The 23,183-nt window shown below is 35.9% G+C and overlaps 1 protein-coding gene across 2 annotated transcripts in view; it reads left to right on the forward strand.

The window, feature by feature from the left end:
* Positions 1 to 23,183, forward strand: part of ttc12 (tetratricopeptide repeat domain 12) — a 143,908-nt gene that overhangs the window by 107,439 nt on the left and 13,286 nt on the right. For both annotated transcript variants that reach the window (XM_039763999.1, XM_039764000.1), the window contains 5 exons: positions 1,322 to 1,414; positions 13,189 to 13,252; positions 14,287 to 14,421; positions 16,421 to 16,519; positions 17,697 to 17,765. In XM_039763999.1, the coding sequence (XP_039619933.1) occupies positions 1,322 to 1,414; positions 13,189 to 13,252; positions 14,287 to 14,421; positions 16,421 to 16,519; positions 17,697 to 17,765 (460 nt within the window). The remainder of the gene's footprint in view (positions 1 to 1,321; positions 1,415 to 13,188; positions 13,253 to 14,286; positions 14,422 to 16,420; positions 16,520 to 17,696; positions 17,766 to 23,183) is intronic.

Genomic DNA, 23,183 nt, shown 5'->3' on the forward strand with positions numbered 1-23,183 from the left:
CGACAGACGAATATAAATGACGCAGTTTTTTCTGTGTCGTCGCGTCCGAGTTGGTGGGCGTGGCCCTGCGAGTTGTCGTCGTATCCAATTGTCTTGGAGTTGGGTGTGGGCGTGGCTCCTTCCTGCGTGCGCCATAGGTGTCTCACTTGTTGGCGGCTTAGTGAATCCACGTCCCTTCCAGCGTGCTTTCCATGTGTGTCTTGCCTTAGTGAATTATATATATAGATAATTAGTAAAAATGTTAAAGTTTATGAACAACATGATGACACAGTTGTGGCACTGTTGCCTCACAACAAGATAACTTTTTTTGAAGCTGCATGTGCTCCATCTGTGGAGTTTGCACGTTCTCCCTGTGTCTGCATGGGTTTACTCCAGGTGCTCTGGTTTCCTCTCACAGTCTAAGGAATCCGGATTAGGTGGATTGGTGAAGCTGACTTGATTCATGATGTGTGTGTATGTGTGTTCCCCCTAAGATTTTCTGGTACCTTTCAAGAGATTGTTCCTGCCTTGCACCTGATACTTCCTCAGATTGGCTTCAGCTTTTCTCGATAAGCAGGTTTTGAAAATGTGTGGATGGATAGTGAAGGATTGTTTCTGTTCAGAAAAGGAAAGAAGATAGTAGATGTAATGTTTTAGCTGTATAGCCTTCGTTAGGTAGGGTTTGTGTGTGTGTGTGTGTGTGAGCGAGTGTGTGTGTGCCTATCTGTCAGTGTATTTGTGATATAAAAATTCTTTGGTTTTAGCTTCTGACATTGAACTTAAGCAAATTTACAGCATGTTTCCGCAAAATGAAGTATATTTTTAATCAATGTGTAGGCGAGATTAAAAAATTCTTTATAATGAATATGCTTTCATTTATACCTTATTTAAACTAAAGAATTTTTGATATGTTATGTAATGTAAGGAGGAAATTAATGGTGTTTCTTCCATCCATCCATTATCCAACCCGCTATATCCTAACTACAGGGTCACGGCAGTCTGTTGGATCCAATCCCAGCCAACACAGGGCGCAAGACAGGAAACAAACCCTGGCCAGGGTGCCAGCCCACCGCAGTAATGCTATTTCTTAATATTTGAAATTCATTCTTCTAGCGCATTAATTACTAAGCAGTGCAATGCTTTACAGCTTTCAATTCCTTCCATGATGGATAAATTACTATTTATTTGTCTTATTGTGTTCATAATTAAGTGATAAAAAGGAAAGAACAGTAAATATTCACTAATATATTTTTGTTTCTTGATTTCCAGTAAAACAGATTTTAATGTTATACAATGTATCACGAAATTTACTATTTTAATATGTCTTCTTATACTTCTACAGTTTACTTGAGAAACTCACTGGTCTGTTGAATCAGCTGGATATGTTTGGAGTGAATGTTCTAGAAGTAATGGCTAATTTTACATCTGCAAAACGGTAAGGCACTTTTTTTTAATCTAATGTTTGATATGCCAGATTTTTTAACTTATATTTAAATGATTTTGCCATTATATCATTGTTGGCTTAATGTAATACAGGGGGTCCTCGGGTTACGACACAGTTCTGTTCCTACAATAATGATGTAACCCGAATTTTGGTGTAAGTTGAAACACACCCTAGCCTAAGTCACTTACCTATCCTAACACATTTGCAAAATCATAATCTAGATCATAAAAATACAACTAAGCCACAGAAAAAGGAAAAGGACATAAATATACTGTACTGTACACGTACTGTAGTAACAGAAAAAATGATCGTAAAAAAAACCTTACCTTTATTCCTTCTCACGTCTCAATTTATTTAAGTTTTTATGGGAGTGAGCGTTGTAAACTCGAAGAGTCATGTGTCAAGACATCGTAACCCGAGGACCCCCGTAATATATTTTTTGGTCTCCTGGGGCCTCATGTATAACGCCGTGCATAGAATTCACACTACAGCATGACGTAAGCAAAAAAGCGGAAATGTGCTTATGCACAAAAAAAATCCAGATGCATAAATCTGTGGGAACGCCAGCTTCCTCGTTCTTCCGCTTCATAAATCCCGGTCAGCGTGAAAATTAATGCACGTACACGCACCTGCTGCTCCACCCCAGCTCCTCCCAGAATTATGCCTCATTGAATATGCAAATCAATATAAATAGCCCTTAAGCTCAGTGTTCTGTGAAAAGGCAATTCCAAAAGCACAAGGGAAAATAGAATTTCAGTAAATACCAAGTGGAGGCAAGGAAAAACGTACTGTTTGTTGGTATAAACAACAAAAGGAAGTTGATCGAGTGACATAGAGTGTCAGAGAAACTCGAAAGCTCAAGTTCACAAAGTCGCACATTGCCTGAAGTAAAAAAAGAAGCTGTCAGATATCAAAGTCGCCGTGAAAAGGCAAGTCGTAGCCTATTGTGTGAGCGTCTCATGAAAGCTTATTAGGGTACAGTGGGAAAAAAAAGCACACAATGGGAAAAAAGCACGAAATGTCAACTTTGATCTCGAAATTTCAACTTTAATCATGTAGTTTATTTTGTCATTAAAGTAGAACATCATAAACTTCATCTTAAAATTGTTTAATTTACTAGTTTCTCAAATCCCGTCGTAACTAAAGTAGCACGTTAAATGCTTTGTTTTGTATTTGATCTCCTATGTGCTCTAAGTGTGTGAATCACTATATGCTTTTACTTCCTCAGGTAGGACACAGAATCCATTACATTCATGATATTACAGCTCTCTAAATAATTTAAATACTGAAATGTATACATGATATTGTTTTCTTGATGATAGGAGTTAAAGCATGTTGTTAAACATTGGAACAAGGTGGCACAGTGATTGTTCGTGTCTCACACAAGATGCTTGCTGCGCTATGCGCGACCTTCGATCAAATACTTTATTGTAGCAGTACTGTCCCTTTCAAACGTACTAACCTCTAATTCCTGTCCTTATGTTTCTTTCTCCAAATACTCAATCGCCATACAATCAGCTCTATAATAAATGTTAAGCCATCTGTAATCTTAGAACACCGATTATTCGAAACATTTAAGGAACATTGAAATATCTTCGTAGTATGTATTTAATTATTCTATCTATCTATCCTTCCAGTGTCGCATCAGCACCAGCAAGAATACAGCACAAGGCAGGAACAATCTGTGAACGGAGCGCCAGCTGCTTGCTAGCGCTGCGGCACTGTGTCCTCACATGTTTAATTATTAACAATATACAGTAGATTATTTAAATTAAGTTAAAGTTTTATCTGTATAATATAACATATTTTCCTGCATTTCATCTTAAAAATGATATCGTCATCATATGTAAATACGCACTTTATAAAGTGGCTCAGGTTGTGCAATATAACTGTATCGCAAGTTTACAGTGAGGTAATTGTACTTCTAAGTACAAACAGTTCTACAAGGAACACTTGATGGACTGATTGAGTGCATTTAGAGTTCTTGGGATGAAACTGTTTCTGAACCGCGAGGAAAGGCTCTGAAGCATTTGCCATATGAGAGCAGTTCAATAGACAGCATGGCCGAGGCAGCGTGTGCTTGATGCTGTATACTGATAATTCTCTTTCTAATCAGCTGCTGTACAGCTGTGATTCACACTCGGTTACAGTGATATAAATACTTCAAGTGATGCAGTGAGAGTAATACTGAAAAAGATGATCCGATGTGGCAACCCTAACGGGAGCAGCTGAATGACGAAGAAGAAGGTGCAGTGAGAGTAACAACACTAAAGCAGTTATGGTATTTGGAATAGTTTGACCATTCTGTGGACCATTATTTTGTTACAGCTTAATTACAATCAGATGCATTAAACTAATAAACAATATGCGGTTAATTTCAGTGTATTTATAAAGCCACGTCAGGGTTGTGTATCTAAAAAAGAAAGGATAACCACACTGGAACAGTAGCACTGCTTTGACGCTGGGTGCCGCCAGTCTGCAAAACTGAGCACAGAACTTACGCATGACAGGGTATGAGGTACCGTGAAAATGTGCATGGCTTTACACTTTTAGGTTTTATACATCACGATTTGAACGTGGAAATGTTCTTACGGAACGCAATGTTTATACATGAGGCCTCTGATGGGTTTAAAACAGTACAGTGGGATGCAAAAGTTTGGGCAACCTTGTTAATAGTCGTTATTTTCCTGTATAAATCTTTGGATGTTACGATAAAAAATGTCAGTTAAATATATCATATAAGAGACACACACAGTGATATTTGAGAAGTGAAATGAAGTTTATTGGATTTACAGAAAGTGTGCAATAATTGTTCAAACAAAATCAGGCAGGTGCATAAATTTGGGCGCCATTGTCATTTTATTGATTCCAAAACGTTTAGAACTAATTATTGGAACTCAAATTGGCTTGGTAACCAGGTGACCCCTGACCTACCTACGCAGGTGAATCCTATAATGAGAAAGAGTATTTAAGGGGTCAATTGTAAGTTTCCCTCCTCCTTTAATTTTCTCTGAAGAGTAGCAACATGGGGGTCACAAAACAACTCTCAAATGACCTGAAGACAAAGATTGTTCACCATCATGGTTTAGAGGAAGGATACAGAAAGCTGTCCCAGAGATTTAAGCTGTCTGTTTCCACAGTTAGGAACATATTGAGGAAATGGAAGACCACAGGGTCAGTTCAAGTTAAGGCTCGAAGTGGCAGACCAAGAAAGATTTCGGATAGACAGAAGCGACGAATGGTGAGAACAATCAGAGTCAACCCACAGACCAGCACCGAAGACCCACAACATCATCTTGCAGCAGATGGAGTCACTGTGCATCGTTCAACCACTCGGCGCACTTTACACAAGGAGATGCTGTATGCGAGAGTGATGCAGAAGAAGCCTATTCTCCGCCCACAGCACAAACAGAGCCGCTTGAGGTATGCTCCAGCTTCATTTTGCAATAAGGTGCTGTGGACTGATGAAACTAAAATTGAGTTATTTGGGCATAACAAGGGGCGTTATGCATGGAGGAAAAAGAACACAGCATTCCAAGAAAAACACCTGCTACCTACAGTAAAATATGGTGGTGGTTCCATCATGCTGTGGGGCTGTGTGGCCAGTGCAGGGACTGGGAATCTTGTCAAAGTTGAGGGACGCATGGATTCCACTCCGTATCAGCAGATTCTGGAGACCAATGTCCAGGAATCAGTGACAAAGCTGAAGCTGCGCCAGGGATGGATCTTTCAACAAGACAACGACCCGAAACACTGCTCAAAATCCACTAAGGCATTCATGCAGAGGAACAAGTACAATGTTCTGGAATGGCCATCTCAGTCCCCAGACCTGAATATAATTGAAAATCTGTGGTGTGAGTTAAAGAGAGCTGTCCATGCTCGGAAGCCATCAAACCTGAATGAACTAGAGATGTTTTGTAAAGAGGAATGGTCCAAAATACCTTCAACCACAATCCAGACTCTCAGACTCTAACCTACAGGAAGCGTTTAGAGGCTGTAATTTCTGCAAAAGGCGGATCTACTAAATATTGATTTCATTTCTTTTTTGTGGTGCCCAAATTTATGCACCTGCCTGATTTTGTTTGAACAATTATTGCACACTTTCTGTAAATCCAATAAACTTAATTTCACTTCTCAAATATCACTGTGTGTGTCTCCTATATGATATATTTAACTGACATTTTTTATCGTAACAACCAACGATTTATACAGGAAAATAATGACTATTAACAAGGTTGCCCAAACTTTTGCATCTCACTGTATAGCTCAAATGCTGTGTTTGTTGGTTTTTTTTTTTGAAATTTTATTAATGTTATTACAATCATTCCATACAAATCAATCAATTTTTACAAAAGTAGGATTGAGAACAAGTCAACCCCCACCCCTGAGAAATGCTGTGTTTGTTATTTTGCTTTTCACAACTGAACTACACTGAGCATTTTAAATGTTGCATATGAGAAGCTTTCTGTTTAATAAGTTAATAAATTGTGAGGAAATCACCTGGCAAGTAATACTTGAGGTGTCCTATTTGTCATATTAATTTGCAGTGTTCTATGTTAATAGTTGGTACAGGAGCATATGTATTTTTTTTTTAAGTTTTACCGAAAACATTGGCATTTGTTAATGGAAAAATTGTCTGTGAAGTGATATAGGAAATCCCTGAGATATTTAACCTCCTTAGTGTTAACCATGAATATTATTCGTGCTTGGCTTTTTATGTAAATATGGTTAAAGCTGAGTCAGACAGGGGCTGATATATGACGATCTGCTTTACAGTGTTAAACCCAAATAAATTTTGGGACAGAATTCTACTGCTATCAAGTGGATGAAATAACATCATGCTGCAAAGAAATCTTGAATATCTCTATGTGTTCTGTAACTCTGCAGTCACTTTGTGCTGACTCATTAATATTCATGAGTGGGGTGGAGCCGTGAACCAAAAACACAATGGCAGATTGTTTTGTCTTGGTAGAGTATTATATCACTCTACTTTCCCCTATTGCATTATTAATATGTAGCCTCTGTCAGGACACCTCAAATCTCACAGACTTACCACTGTTTATAAGGTATTATAGTATATAACTTCTCCCCACCTTCCCTCCTACATCTGTAACCTCAGGCAATTAGGTGTAGTAAAAGACAAGCAGAAGTTAAGTTACAATTTATACAATGTATTATTGACAATATTCATAAATAATAACAATATGCAAAGTACATTTGAAAATTGGCAACCATACAACCTGATAAATGGGGATGTGTAGTTTCAGGCGGTACACAGACTTGTTATTTACTTAAAAATGTCTCTAGTTAAGGCATCATTTGTGGTCAGCTTTTTTCAGAACAGTCCGCATGCTTGTCTCAATATGGCTGCCGAATTGTGCTCTTCATTGTGTTGTCCTTTTCATTTCATGGTGTGATGGTCTTTCAGTTTGGTAAGAGAGAGAGAGTGAGGGAGTGAGCAAATTTGTAGGTTTTCTGTCCAACCCCTACAGCCAATAGGGTGTCGTGGTACTTAAAGGCTTCTGATACAAGCCAGTTCCAAACAGCCATACTTCAGACCAATGGTGGAATAGAACACCTTCACACCTGCCCCCAAAACCATATGTTAAGGTAAAGCTTGGCAATTAGGCAGCCTGGCTTTTCTGCGGGGGGTTGAGATAGAGACTTTGGCAGAGAAACACTTCCCAAACTGGTTTGAGGCACTTCCCCCAAATCCTGTCGTAAAATCATAAAATTCAAAGAGACTCGGTCCTGGTGAGAGCTTGTAAACATGAATGCTTCTCACTAATGCAACACTAATATTACATTGCTTTGCCTAACACATACAAAATATTTATCAACTTATATGCAAAATTTCACATCACAACACAGATGAAAAGCTATAAAGTCAATTTTAGAACAAATTGCAACTGAGGCATTTGCTTGAATCGAGTGATGGTAATGACACTGTGAATTGGTCATCAAACGTTGGTACAGACAGTGGAACAGACACTTGTTCAGTAAATTCCGACCTGCCAGTTTTCTGATTCTGATTTTTGTGTTTGGTGTCAGCTTCATACTACTGCTGACAATTCTGCACTACCTTATTACCTGTTTACAGGTAAGCACAGTCTGATTATCTGGATTATTTACGATTTGTTGATAATAGTCTGGCAGAGATAATAGCTGTTGAAATGAACCACTATGCTAAGCAATGTTAGAAAAGTCAAGATAAACCATTTATTTGTCATATTAACCAGCAGCCTGTAGCTGCAAACAAAATGTGGGTGTTATTCATTCTCCTGATACTGCAGGGTATAGTGGGAAAATCAGTGCAGAGATGGTACTATTCCACAAAATGGTTGTTGCAGACACCCATTTTTACCAGTTATGAGTGAGTGTAATTTTGCACTCATTATGAAATACGTACATTTCTCTAGTAACAATGACTATGATTAAGCCAATCTCTGAGCATTGAAACTGTACAAACTGTGGGATGTCAAACAATGACTATCAAAAATATACATTATGTGTATGTTCCCAATCATGACATAGGATATGACGAAAGTCTCATGAGTTACAAGAGAACGCTGTCATGGATATAGTATATCACATCTAAATGGGCACAATTCGGTATCAATTTCTATATGTTGTGCAAAGCAAGCTCTGAGTACATATGAAACTTGATACTGGTACTCCAGTTTAGGCACCAAGTGAAATGGCAAGTACAGTTAATACAGTATTTATACACCATATGTGCTGACACTGGTGGACCCTTTGCTAACCAAGGTTACTATATATCGATAAACAGTTTCTGTATTTCACCTAAACTGATTGAGATTTTACTTCAAAGGAAAACTGATGCATTTGGCACTGTATGACCGAATCACTGTAATATGCCTGGTGATTTCATGACGCATGAATGTGTCAAGTAGCGTGGTGCAGAAGCTGTGTGGCAAAAAATGATTGCAATAAAGTGGAGGACAAGAAAGATACCTGTCTTTTAAGCACTGTTTACAGTGTAGAAACTGTCAATGTTTGTGTCAAAGGAAATGTGGAACTCACTATGCTTTGTGCTGCGGTAGGTTAAAATTGGGGTATTGATTGTTCAGGTCAGGCACTGACATTCTACCCCAGTGTTTCCCAAACTCGGTCCTGGGGACCCTCTGCAAGTTTTTGTTCCAACCACATTCCTAATCAGTGACAACACCTGATAACACTGAGCTCATTTAATTAGCTGTTTTTTTTTTTCTTTTATTCGACATTTATAAAAGCACAGCACCATGATTTTTACATTTATAAGATATTTATAAATATGTCTGCTTTTGCTGTAGATTTAAATGCTTAACTCTCTTTTTGTTGATTTCATTATACTTTGCCCTTTCTTTGTGAAGTTTTTTCCTCTTCATTGTATCTTAATGATGACAATTTAAAATGAGCAGATCAGACACCCTGGCAAACAACACTGAATAATCAAATGCTGCAACTACTTTAGAGTCAGACCCACTAATTAGTAAATAATGGATTCATTAAACAATTAGAACACCTTGAAAAGTACAGTAGAATAAAAATCAAGATGAAAATATTGTTAAAAAGAAAAAAATACATTATTCCTATATAACTGCTTGGTATATTTTAATATATATATATTTTTTTTAGCAAACTTAGTTTTCTAATTTCTGTAATGTTCCCTAAACACAGAACTTAGGAAATATCAGTTCATTTAATGAGCCCAGGAGTTCAATTAAAAACAGAAGCTGGTTGGAACAAAAACATGCAGCTACAGGGGCTCCCCGGGACCAAATTTGAGAAACACTGCTCTACCCCATCATTTGCAAGCAACAGGAAGAATATTATAAAACATTTTTTCAACATCTCCTTGAACAGTGCCTGTGTGCATTGATGATTGTTTCTAGACATACCACACTAAGTAATTATACTTACTCTGCATCAGTACAACAGGACACTAGATGTACCTTAAGCTCTGTGATTATACTGAGATTTGTTTCTGTTACGTATAATAACATTATTTGTTGTTGAAAACATTTCACAGGCTAATTTACCCTTTTAGAACAGCCAACAACAAAAACGCAATATCTTGGTTGAAGTTTCTAATAAAAAATATCATTTTACAGAAAGCCTTTGTGTTAGCTATCTACATACTGTATGTTAATTGTTTTCAGTATACAGAGGCTTTCCCGTACAATTCACATTTTCATAATTTTAAAGAAATTATAATTCATAAAGCAGGGTCACCTGCTGAATGACATGGGGTATTTAAATTACTGGGGGTTTTTAACCAGATTCTGTTTTTTGTCATTAATCCATTTAAACATTATTATGTAAAATGGAGTCAAGTGCTTTTCTACAATGAAGTTTTCCATTCATTGAGAGATGAAAACTTTGGCCTTTCCTTAAAATCCTTCGAGTGAAGTTTCATCCTTAATGAAGGATGTGCTTTTGTTTTGGGCATTAAAATAGACTAATTCATTTCCGTCTTCTCTGTAAACTCAAATGTTACAGTCACAGTATCAGTTGGATGTGCTCAAAGAGGTGAACTTTTCCCTTTTATGTATTTTAGACTTTTAGCACGTTATCTTTGTTTATAGAGTGGTACATACATCATAGAGCCTGCCAAAGCCCACCCATTAGACTGAAATTGATAAACCCAATAACAAGTGAGATTTTGATTCTCAGATTAAATCTTAATTCAATATTTTCATGAAATAGGTTACAGTAATTGGTGAATACTAAATATGTACAAATTTCTGTTCTGAAATCTATTTGGCTACTTGAGTACCTTTTTATTGGTAAAAGAAAAAATACTAATTGGGTGCCTGTGAGGCCACGTGGGTCTTATGTTTTAGACATCACTGTAACTCCTGTTATCATGCCAACAATAAGGTCTCCTGCCATTGTAAGGATATAGACTGCATAATATCAAGACACCTTTGTGTAGTGATTTACTGTTGTTTTTACTGTTTTGCAGAAAAATAGCATAAGGTCTTCTGTGGCCTGAGAGTGTTCATTTTTCTAATCTCCACAGACCCAAGATTGCAGGAACACCATGTAGCTATCCACACACATATTCACGTTAATTGTCAGCGATTACTGATTCTTCAGAGTAAGTGTAAGGCAACCAATTAAACAAGGAACTTGTCTAAAAATAGAAGTTGCCTATTTGTAAGATGCAGCAGTTATCTTCAGTTATGTTTTTTCTAGCCAATTCTTTGAAACAAAAATTTATCATAAATATAGAAGCACATCCAATTATCCTTTCATTTTCAGGCTTGCTCCTTCAACAGCAAAGCCTCTGAATATGGATTTTATTTTTACACATGTGGTGAGTCAGACTCAACTCTGTAAAAGCAGGGCAGGTAAATAACGATGTAAAGGGAAATGCGTACACAAGCCTTTACCAGCTAGAGAATCCGTTTATAAATCAGTGTATTTTTTATGTTTTAAGTAATAAAAGCCCTATCATTTTTTAATACTTATCAATCACTTTATATTGACTTTGTATTTGGCAAAAGTAACCATTCTTGTCAAGAAAAGGCAACAACTCCTCGGGACAAAACAAAACAATAAAAAATGGTGGCTGGCTGGTTGGTTGGATTTTAAAATCCAATTTTGAGTTTTCATTTCTAAAGTATTGTTTTAATTTGAGCATATTTCATACCTTTTCAACAGTAGGATTTTCTGGAAGTGGTTTATTTTGCAATATTTTTGTCAAAATACATAATTTTTGTTCATCCACATTTTGATAGTGTTTGCTATTTGTTCAGCACTGGCCTCTATAGAAGAATATCATATCAGGAACTTTGTTACTTCTGTTCTTTCTAAACTCGTGAGATTAAATATTTTTCTCTGCCATTTCTATAAGGAATACAGGGTAAGTAAAATAGATAAAAAATATGTATTTTTTGGGTGAAGTATTCCTTTAAATCCATTTTTGAGTCTGTTATGTTTGTAAGGTATTAAATGCTGCACATCTCGTATCTTCACAGCATAGACATAGACATAGATGATGTGTTTCCCTCTTTATGCACTGAAGCTGGCACATTCCCTGAGTTTTTCCAGCAAGATGGTGCACCACCACATTATGGGTGTCAGGTCCGAGCATTCCTAGATGAACAGTTTCCTGGAAAGTGGATTGGTCGTCGTGGGCCAGTTGAATGACCCCCAAGGTCTCCCAATCTGACCCCCTTAGACTTTTATCTTTGGGGTCATCTGAAGGCAATTGTCTATGCTGTGAAGATACGAGATGTGCAGCACCTGAAACTACGGATACTGGAAGCCTGTGCTAGCATTTCTCCTGCGGTGTTGCTATCAGTGTGTGGGAAGAGTGGGAGAAGAGGGTTGCATTGACAATTCAACACAATGGGCAGCACACTGAACACATTTTATAAGTGGTCAGAAACTTGTAAATAACTCATGAAAGAATAAAGTTACGTTAAAACCAAGCACACCATTGTTTTTCTTGTGAAATTCCCAATAAGTTTGATGTGTCACATGACCCTCTTCCTATTGAGAAAACAAAAGTTGGATCCAAAATGGCCACCATGGTCACCACCCATCTTGAAAAGTTTCCCCCCTCACATATACTAATGTGCCACAAACAGGAAGTTAATATCACCAACCATTCCCATTTTATTAAGGTATATCCATATAAATGGCCCACCCTGTACATTGTAGTATCCTATGTGAAATGTAAAAAGCATCTATAAATTTAGTTTAGAAGATGAATAGTTTTTGTTTACACTGTTGTATACCCCCTGCAATAAGACACCTATTTTTTTAGTTCCAGTAATATCTAGTCAAATTTGTCCAGTATCAGCCTCCTTTTGTGTAATGCCTTTTATAGCACACACTCTCAGTAAATATGTTGCTTTTAAGTGCTTTTGTTTGAAAACCTTTTATCCAATAGCACCATTATTTTGTTTGCTCAGTGATGTCCAGCAGTCTCCTGTAAATATCACTGCCTTGCAACTTCTTAGCTGCTCAGTCCATGAACACTTGTGGTTTTCATATAAATCGTTGATATTTGATACAATTGTCTCATGTGAAGGTAATGTTTAAGGATTGTCATAAATCACTATCTGAATCACATCTATCAGCCGTTTATCTTAACAATATTTAGGGGTCTGAACTCTGATGTGCCCTGCTTTTCAATAGCAGTAGTTAATTCTTTAATTTCATTCATAGACATGGACCCAGTTGTAAATTCATGAACTGTATAAAATGATATTTGTTTGTATAAATTCTTGTTTTGTTTTTTCTTTTTTTGTGAATAAACTAAACACTGTTGGTTTAGATGTTTAAGCATTTTTTTTCCTTATTATCTATGTTCTGAAGAAAAATTTTTGAGTTCAGTATTATGAAGATCCCAAACCCAACTAGGCAGCACAGAATAATATGCATAGCAAATACTAACACTGGGCCATCAAATACATGCACACACACACACACACACACACAACACAGTGGAGCAAATTAGATTTGCCATGATTGTTGGGAATCCCCAGAGGAATCCCATGCCAATTCAAGAAAAAACATAAAAAAATAACATGTAAAAGTATTTCCTGCAGCAAAATCAGAAAATTCACATTTAGGTTGCATCTCATAGTTCATCTGTGCTGTAATAAATGACAGCATTTTCCAACATATATATCCAGTTCTGGGTCACAAGGGGCCGGTACCTATCCCAGCAGCAACACATGCAAGGCAGGAGTCAACCTTGGAAGGTCTTGCTTTTTATCTTAAATAGTTTTACTTTTTTTTTTCAGATTTAAAGTGGAGATTAGGCCCTACTTTAAGAGAATGATCTTGCATCCTTTTGTAAATCTAATGGTAAGACATTCTTTCAAATTTGATGTCAGTCAAATAATGAACTGTATAATAATGTAATATTTTGGCCAGGTTCTGAATAAAGTAAATATTTTACATGTAGAATTTTTAGTTAAGCACAGTAGCATCTGAAATTCTCAGTAATGTTTAATTCAAATGACTTCTATTTTTAATAAATATAACTCAGTAGACTCCCAACTTGCTTTTTATACAAGTAAACCTAACAATTTAGTGGAATAAAATAATTGAATTAATCCATGCAATCATTGTTGTTCAGATAATACTTGTAATTGGTTTTCTGTTAAGTTTTGTACCTTAATGTTTTTGTTGATACTGTTCTGTGGTGTAGAACAATTAGTTTTTATTACTATTTAATTTAATATTGTTTCTTTGTATCAGAATACTGCTGCTGGATTATGTGAATTTCCCCTTGGGATTAATAAAGTATCTATCTATCTATCTATCTATCTATCTATCTATCTATCTATCTATCTATCTATCTAAATGAGATACTCAGATAAAATAATTTTTCTGTATTAATAGTTTTTTAGTGACATAAATAATAATAAAAAGTAAAATTTAACATACTGTAATGTCAACAGACTTTCAAGTAGTTTAGTCATTAGTGCTGCCCAGTCAGTGTGTGTGGAGTGTACATGTTCTCACAATCTCAAATGATTTTCCCTGGGTACTCCGCCTTTAACCCTCATCCCAATGACTTGTACATTAGTTTAACTGGGAACTCCAGATTGCCTTGGTATGAGTGAGTGTGTATATGATGGTGCATTGTGGGGTACCTGTATTCTACCCTGGGTTGGTCTCTGCCTTGCATTCAATGCTGCCAAGAAAACTCCAGGCACTTTCCAACCCTGAATTGGAATAAAGGTTGTTTAAAAAAATTGATAGATGATTGTAACAATAATTACACTTAATATTCATAGTAATTGGAAAACTAAGAAGGTTTTGCTATTTAAAAGAGTCGTTTTTAATCTTGTACCGTTATTGTAGTTTAATTTTTATTTGCTCATTTCTGTTAGAAAAATGTTCCAACAAGGAATCTACATTTGCTGCCTCAGGCTGTTTCATTATTAGGAAGCATGGCTGAAGACAACTCAGTACGTAAGGAGATGTCAGACTGTAAAGAACTGTGGAATGTCTGTCTATTCATAATGGTAAATTTCATTTTTTTTTTTCTAATGTACAATATAAACATTTTGTTTTCATTGTACATGATGCTGTGACTTTCCAATTTTTCTCAGAATTTAATTAAATCCAGAATGAATATATTTGAAATTACTGAAACATTTAAACACATTCACATGTGCTTGATCTAAGGCAGCAGTGGCAGTATCATAGCATATAGAATAAAAAGTACACTAATGGTGACATCTGCAGCTAATAATGAAACAGTACTTTGTATATTTTTATTTTATTGAACAATGTATATTGATTGACAGGTAATTAAAATCCTTTATAATATATATTTTAAAATACAAGTTATCCATTCACTAAGTATAGGCATGCACATCTTAGATAATCAGAGTCCATAACGTGGTTAGAACTCCATTATATTGTTCAAGACCTATCATCATGAGGTGAATGAAGGCAAACCTTTTTTGACTTTCCAGTTTTTTGCATTTCTTTATATTGGTATCCACAAACAAAATACATTAACTAGATAAAGAAAATATATATGCTTTTTAATAATAGAAAAGTCTGCACAATTGTGTTATACCAGAAGAGGACAATAGTCACCCACATAGTAACTTGGAAAGTCCTACAAAGAGTAGAACACAAAAACAGGAAGGCACTGGTGTCATCAGTGATTGTTTTTAATTTAGTATGCTAAAAAAGCAACAAGAAGAGTAGGCTTTCTAGATTAATTATTTTGTGACAATAAGAATAGAAATATGTTTTGTTTTTGTGAGAGAATAAGCATATTTAGGCTACTCTTTTGTATATTAGCTTCTTTTAATTAGGCAAATAAAATATTTATTAATTCCTCTGACAAAGATTGAATGATTTTCTGTTAGCATGCCCTGCTTCTTTAGTTTGAAGCATTAGTCTAATAACTGAACTTGCTTTTGACTGATAAACAACCACAGGTTAAAGTACAATGACAAGTGCAAATAAAAAAAGTGCCTGGTGAATAAAACAAGTTGGAATCAGAGCCACATAAAGTCAGTTAACTCCTAAAATGTCAGAGATGATTCCTCTAAGGATGTAAAAATGTCAAGGATATATCACTGTATCTTATTTGACAAGAGTTCACTGCACATGTTTTTTCTGCAAAAACACATAGTTCCACAAAAAGCAACGATATAGTTGAATGTCCATTAAACACTGTAATTCATCCAGTTCAGTGCAACAGATATAAGATTGTGTCAGATTTACCAGTGGAGTTTGACATGACACAATGGGTCAGGCAAAATGAAAATTTTATTAAAACATGGAATTCAATCTTTTGAGTTATTGATGAAATGTAATGAAGCAGAGTGGAGGGTACCTTTTTAAAATACCGCATCTTCAAGTTACCATAGACCTGTTGGCATGAGCAGCTGCAGAGAAGTAGCTAATGTCCACTTCATCAGAAATCAGCCCATCAAAACATTTGTCTGGTTGGCAACAAAGGACAGAACAGCAAAAAAAGCAGTTAACAGTGTGTATCTAAGGAACTTAGTTTGAATTTCTATCCCTTTAATCCAATGCTATTAATAATCAGTCAGTAAATATTTTAACAGCATGAGATGCAAGATAAATGTGTCCACTTGAAATTGATTCAGTTTTAGGCCAATTATTCAAGCAGTGATTTTTCTGCACAAATTCACGGATCAGAAACATTGGGGCACAGTCCCAGTACCAACAAACTAACCAAATGAAGTGCTAGTGATGGCTGCATTGAATTTCTTGATTATCCAGGGTTGTAGGAGGAAAAGGCTACATTGTATCCTTTAAGAAATCATTAAAGCTGATCTTATATTTTAGTGACATTCAGCAAAGAGGATTAAGTTACAGTGCTTTGTGTTCTAGTTCCAAATTGTTTCTGATGCTAAATATATAGAAAGTACTGCTGGACTGGGATTGTTTTTCTGTATATATACTGTCTAAATACTCTATATTAAAAAAAAAGAAAACTCATTAAAAGAGTCAGTCTTGTGTTTTGTTTTTTAGGAGGAATACAACTTCAAATCATCAGAATATACAGATGTTCTCTTGGTACTGCTTGGTTTAATGGTCAATATTTCTCTTGAACAAAGTTCAGTAATTGAGGTAAGGAACTATTAGTTCTTAAATAACTACATTTTTTTACAAAGCATTTTTATTTTTATTCTTTCTGTAGTATTTAAAATTATTTTTGGAGTACAAATAAACTAAAATGTAAATATGTAAGCATGAGCACTACTATTATTTATTTTAAATTATGATGAAAGAAAAAAGTTCCAATTTTAGGTAAAAGGTTATATATATTATAAAAAATGTTGAAATACTCCACACATCCAGCATCACAGTTTAGAAGGAAGTAAATTTACTGTGAGGAGTTGGAGAGCAAAATAGTGATTATTTTGGCCTCAGGTCTTGATTGCACTAGAAATCTGTTCTGTTTTCTTTTAAAACTGACCCTGATCATGACCCAAGATTTATTTTTTCCAATATTGAAGCCCATTAACTATAAAAGTTGCAAGACTTACTGCTTAAAGGAAGTTTATGATGCATAAAATATTAGCCATCTGCCAGATTGCCTATAGGAGTCTTTTAATTTCCTTTATTGGATTGTATAACTCTATAAAATGTTAATGTTAGCATTCAACAATACACCATATTTCAGAAATAAATTGCAGTTTTCTTCATTTTTAAAAAATAACATAAACCCATTGGTCACAAACTTATTTAAGAGTGAGAACAGTTGTTATATGCACAGGATTCTGAAGAAGATTTTTTACCACCTCTGAGCCTTATTATTTATTTTCTGGCTTAGGTGACCTGAATCTTAATATCCTGTAAGATGTACTAGGAAGTACACACAGAAAAGTCAAATATATATAAAAAAAGATTATTTTAAATTATATTATATGGGTGAGGCTGATATTAGTGTCTTTTAGTGGCATTTCTTAAAGAATTAACTCATAAGTATTACCAGCATGTAAATGAAAGTGTCCAATTCGATTAGATGAACCCAGAAATAGGAAAAATAACAATTATAGAAACCTAGTTATTTGGAAAGAAATAAAAAAAGCATTTTATTTGAAAAACTATATCAGATTTTTCAAATTACTGTGTCTTGGTAATAAGCTGCTGAAATGTAAACATCTGACAATTTATCATTTTTTAATTTTTTTCAATAGAAGATTCTTGTTGTTTGGTTACGTTGGTGTCCTTTTCATAAAATTACTCCATATGCTGTGTGCAAAATGATTTTTGTTTTCAAATTATATTTATATATTTGCAGGAAACAGCTGTTGATATCACTGATAGATGTCTGGTCCTGCTGTGCAGCGCAGATGGTAGCATTATTACTGTAAGTATGACAGAGATTTTAATATACCTGTTAACTACTAATTCAACATACATTCTTTCCATATTTATGGGAAACAATCCTAGACACCAGCTGTTATTGAAGTTACAAAGAATTGCTATGAATGTCTTAACAGAGAATTACCAAAACATTTACAAGCGAAGTATTTTTTTTAAAAATTGTATGTGTTACTACTGAATTTGGCAATGTTCTTGTCCTTGCATAGTTAACCTGTGCATATTCACATTTAACAGCATTTCAATTGAATCGTATACCTCTTATCTATAAACATTTGCTCAGACTTTCAACAAAATCCTAACTCTTCCTGTATAATATGTTTTAATTTTCTTTTTTTCATTTTTTTTTCTTCTCATATTGTCAGGTTACATTGTTGCTTATTTTACTTCCATGTAAGTGGAAGTTTGGCGATGCAGTGAAAACCTCACTCGAGTTCAGTTCAAATGTTGATTGTACAATGTTCAAAACACTCAATTAATTTACATGCACACACATAAAATAAGGTTAAGATGAATAACCTAAATTAGGTAGAAACTGCTTTCTTAATAATCAGCGTTTACATATGCCAGTAATCTCCTGAAGTTTTCCTGTTGCAAAATTCTCTGACATCATTAAACTGTGCAAAAAAGAGCTAAACGTCATCATCGGCTGCCAAGAATTTGAAAATAAGCATGACACCTGTTGTGTTTTATACATATGTTTAGTCAAACTGACACTTTGTTAATAGGTTTCTGTTACTGGATTACACACAGCTCACTCTTTTCTGCTTGGCTGTGCAATTGATCCCTGCAAAGGACCAATATTGGTGCTTCTTGCTTTACACCCAGTGCTGCTCAAATAATAATAACCCAGGTATTTTTACTTCAATAAGATAACTATTGCATTAGGTTACTCATTACTTTAAAAAGTAATTTGGAGTACATAGCCCATGTTACTTTCAAAGTGTTACCTTACTGCTCTCGAAATTGTGTTGCTGAGCTTAGCATAGCACATTCAGGTCACCAACATAAATGTAACTATTTCTGAAATATTTAAGCAGATTATTTCAACCAGGAAAAGGAATTATGTGATTGCCTTAACATTTGCATCTAAAGCTGTATTTTGAGGACGCTTCTACGTATGGCTGCCTAAAGAATGTGCAAAGCAAATATATGTGTAAGCTGACATACTACAACGGATATGCGCAGACTACAAAATCTTTAACAGCATCCTGGTTTATGGTTTTCAATGGCCACATAATCAAATTATTTATGGAAAAATCTACCTCTGTTAATCAGGTTTCTCAGAGGCCAATAATCTGATTTCTCTAATCAGAAATAAGGGTTTACATGGCATTTTAGAAATCTGGTTTCTGTGAATAATCGTGTTATTGAAGTGCAGTGTTAACATGCTAACTTTGAAAAGTTAATTCTTTATGTGTGTCATCAGAAAACTATCCATTTTTTTTGCATTGTGTAGAGGTCCTGTATGACTGCATCCTAGCCATAATAGAAAGGTTTAGTAAAAACATTTTTTAAGATATCTGCCCTAAACTTAAAGACTTATGTACAACAATAACTTCCAAAAATATTAACATGTCTTATTCAAACAATCTGTTTGCCTTGTCATAGGCCCCAGGCCTATTGTTTTTGATCCAGATTGGTCTAGTACATAACCCTATATCCTTCAAAAACTGTTTAAACAATGTCTAATGATAACTGCCATAGAAACTTGTGATTTTTACAGTCTGCTCTGTTCAGTCATGGGACCAAAACTATTGATTTACAAAGTTCTTCCATGAATAGTTCTTGAAATGCATAATGTATTTAAATGTACATATACGCACATGCATGGGTTTTCATTCATGTACGTGCACTCGCATACACACACAAAAACACACACAGATAAAATGTATATGCGAGGATAGCTTATAGCTTGTTTGCCCTGCCAGAGCTTGTGCTTGTTGTCGAAGCTAAAAAAAACAAAAAAAAAATGAACAAACACAAACGCACAAATGCATATCGGCCAGCTCTATGGGTTCCATGGAGTTTGGAGTTTGAGCACTCCCAAAATTTAAAAACATAAAAATGCCATACAGCCTGCATTTATTCATCATGTTCTAATGTTAGGTAACTTTAAAAAAATGCTTTGTTACTTTCCAGTTGAAAAAGTCTTGTAACACGCAAAGCAGACATTTACACAGTAAAATGACTAAATTAATCCGTACATATACACAAATGTAACCCATTTCACGTAACACGGCTCGCATCAATCCTGATCAGCGTACATGTCATCAGGTCGATCAAATTACATACAGAGATGGGGAGAAATTAATTGAAGTAATCTGTACTGAGCCAATCAATGTGACCGACTAGCAAAGCCCCTCATCTTACATATCTCAGTGTAATGTCTCTCCTGTCATTATCCCAATTCCATAAACTCCGTAAAAAGTGCAATGTGCATTCTTTCTCCGATGTAGAACCCTTGTCATCATCTGACTTCACCTCTGTTTTAGGGCTTCTTTATGTGAAAACAACAGTGTCAGATCGGGGACCGTGAACATGACTGGGAGAATAAAACTGAATAAAAAAATGAACTTTTACAAGTACCATAAATTTACACCGGCTTTTACAGATTCTAATCAAATGTATGTTTTTATTATAAAATAGTAAGAAAAAGAGCAGCTTACTTCTCAAGACGGAGTCGTCCAGGGTTAAACCCGTGAACTTTTAATTACCAATCAGCAATTCTTACCATTGTGCCACCAAAGCGGTAGTGTCAAGGGTATGTCAATGTCGCACCCTAATGCGGGTTCTTTATATTCTTGAATAGAAGCGCACTTCTTTTGTTATACTTGTACCATTTGTGAAAGTTTTTATTTGATATTTGGATGTCAGTCTTCACACATTATATACTTCATGTCTACATTTTTTCAATTACTACTAAAACATGAAAACGTTTCTGTTTTAACAATGTGTTTACATAGATTATTGTAGACACAGAACACACATGAAATGCATGTGTTCCAAATAACGAAATAGTATTTACTCTATACAACTCTAAGCAACTGACACGCAGGTAAACAGTGTGGCAGTGGGGGGATGTGATAGCAGGATGCTTGCTGCGTATCAACACATTTACAAGACAAAAGATGCTGATGGAGAGGTGCGAAGGGATTTAAGGTGGGCCGGATTTACGATTTATTTTGTAGGCTTTGGTAATTCCAGTGTTAAATATGTCTGCAAATGTGTTTGAAGTCTATAAGAACAGTGCAGTAAAATGCATGAGTAATAGGGGTATCTTTAGGTTATGTGTAGTGATTAAGAACTGTCTAAAATTCATGGTAATTTAATAAAAAGAAAATGCTTCCATATAGGCACACATTTATTTTTCTTGTGGACAATACACAGTGCTGTAAAATATTCTGACACAAGATTGAATTTACCAGTAGGCACTTCCATTTGTTATGTATTGTAATAATAAAAAAATAACAGAATTAAATTCAGCATATTGTTTTTCAAGGCAACACTTTGTTAAAAGTAGAAGCAATTGGTCACATTTATAATTGCATTAAATTGAGCAGTGTCTCGTGATTGCCACACTGCACACTGTGACAAGCATAATTATATTGCGATATTTGGTTAATGAGAGCTTATTGCAGTGAACAGGATGAACAATATTAGGAAACAATGGATGAAAACTCATGGATCCGAGATGTGGACACTGCTCAAGCAAGATTTTAGCAAACTTGAGGTCTTCCAAATGCGATGCCTGTGACAAATCCTACTAATCTCACTCCGAGACCGAATACGAAATGAGGAAATCCGTCGCCGGTGTGATCAACAGCCAACAATCGAGGAGCAAATCCAACAACGACGACTACAGTGGTTTGGCCACGTCTGCAGAATGGGAGGCAGCCAGTTACCACATAAACTCCTCTGGTGCGATTAACCCACCCAGTGGAAAATCCAAAGAACGGCACCAAAGAAAACATGGCTCAAGCAGGTCGAAGACAACATCAGAAACCGTCGACTCAGCCTCGACGAGGCCAGAACAGCCGCCATGGATCGCCTTGCATGGAAACGCCTGCAAAATGAAATCCGACAACCATTGGCACCCACAGCAGCATACGGGCTTAGGACCAGGTCCAGACCAAACACCAGCTAGGGACCAAAGAAGAAGACCCACATAATACTGAGGAAGGTACAGATTCAGGCAAAAGTTTTACAAGTTAAAGCATGGTAATGAATACTGGCTTGAAAAAGGGGAGAAAGAATGCAGTACAGACTCAATTTCTGTTGACATCCCGCTTGTGTAGGCAATTGTGGACATGTGTTGACAAAATGCACATCCCAAATAAATGTGAAATATTGGCGACTATGGTCACAGTAGCTCTTTAAACTCCAATGTGGAAAAAGGTATTAAGCCAACCCTGTACCAAACTGTCTGTCTATGCACCTTCTCTCAAGCTTGCAGCGTCTACTTTCAGAAGTACTGTATATGGGAAGTATTATCTGAAAAAAATTTAAATTATAAAATGAAAATGCAATCTCTTTTGCGATTTCATTTTCAAAGTCTGCATGCAAGAATGCTAAATGCTAAAATTAAAATGAAATAACCCCATTTGCAATTTAATTTTCAGCCTAAACCAAAAATGAAGATGCAAAAATGAAAAGTAAAACACATTTCCACTTTGCATTTTCATTTTCATGTTCATCAATCCATCCATCCATCCATCCATTATCCAACCCGCTACATCCTAACTACAGGGTCACGGGAGTCTGCTGGAGCCAATCCAAGCCAACACAGGGTGCAAGGCAGGAAACAAACCATGGGCAGGGCACAAGCATTCCAAAGGCACGCACACACACGCACACACTAGGGACAATTTAGGATCGCCAATGCACCTTACCTGCATGTCTTTGGACTGTGGGAGTAAACCCATTTTCAAGTTCTCAATATGCAAATAGTGTGGGTCAGTGGGTGGGGTTTTGTCCCCATAATTCTTTGTCCTTCGTAGCTGTACAGCCACTTCTATCAATAGAATACTTCTCATTTCAACTATGTTTAAATTATGTGATTTTGATCTTTTCACTGTCGTACTTCGAACTTCACAGAGAAACTGACACACAAAATCTGAAGACAATGAGTTTTACCTCTTGGTCATGGTTTTTCTCTTCTTTACTGTATCACAAGCATTTGCATCAGATTTGTGTTTCATAGACATTCTTGAAGGGTGAAGACAAAAGGTTAAGATGAGCACTTCTGCACAGCACTGTACATGCTATCACAGCAGGAAGGCACCCATCGTCAATACGTCTGATGTACTGACAAGTTACAACTTCCTGCTATGTGTGTAACAGTACAAGCTGGCTTGCTATTGAGAATGAATGGGGGCATTGAGGGACGGTTCACTAACAGCCC

Source organism: Polypterus senegalus, chromosome 9, assembly GCF_016835505.1.
Source record: "Polypterus senegalus isolate Bchr_013 chromosome 9, ASM1683550v1, whole genome shotgun sequence".
Classification (NCBI taxonomy): domain Eukaryota; kingdom Metazoa; phylum Chordata; class Cladistia; order Polypteriformes; family Polypteridae; genus Polypterus; species Polypterus senegalus.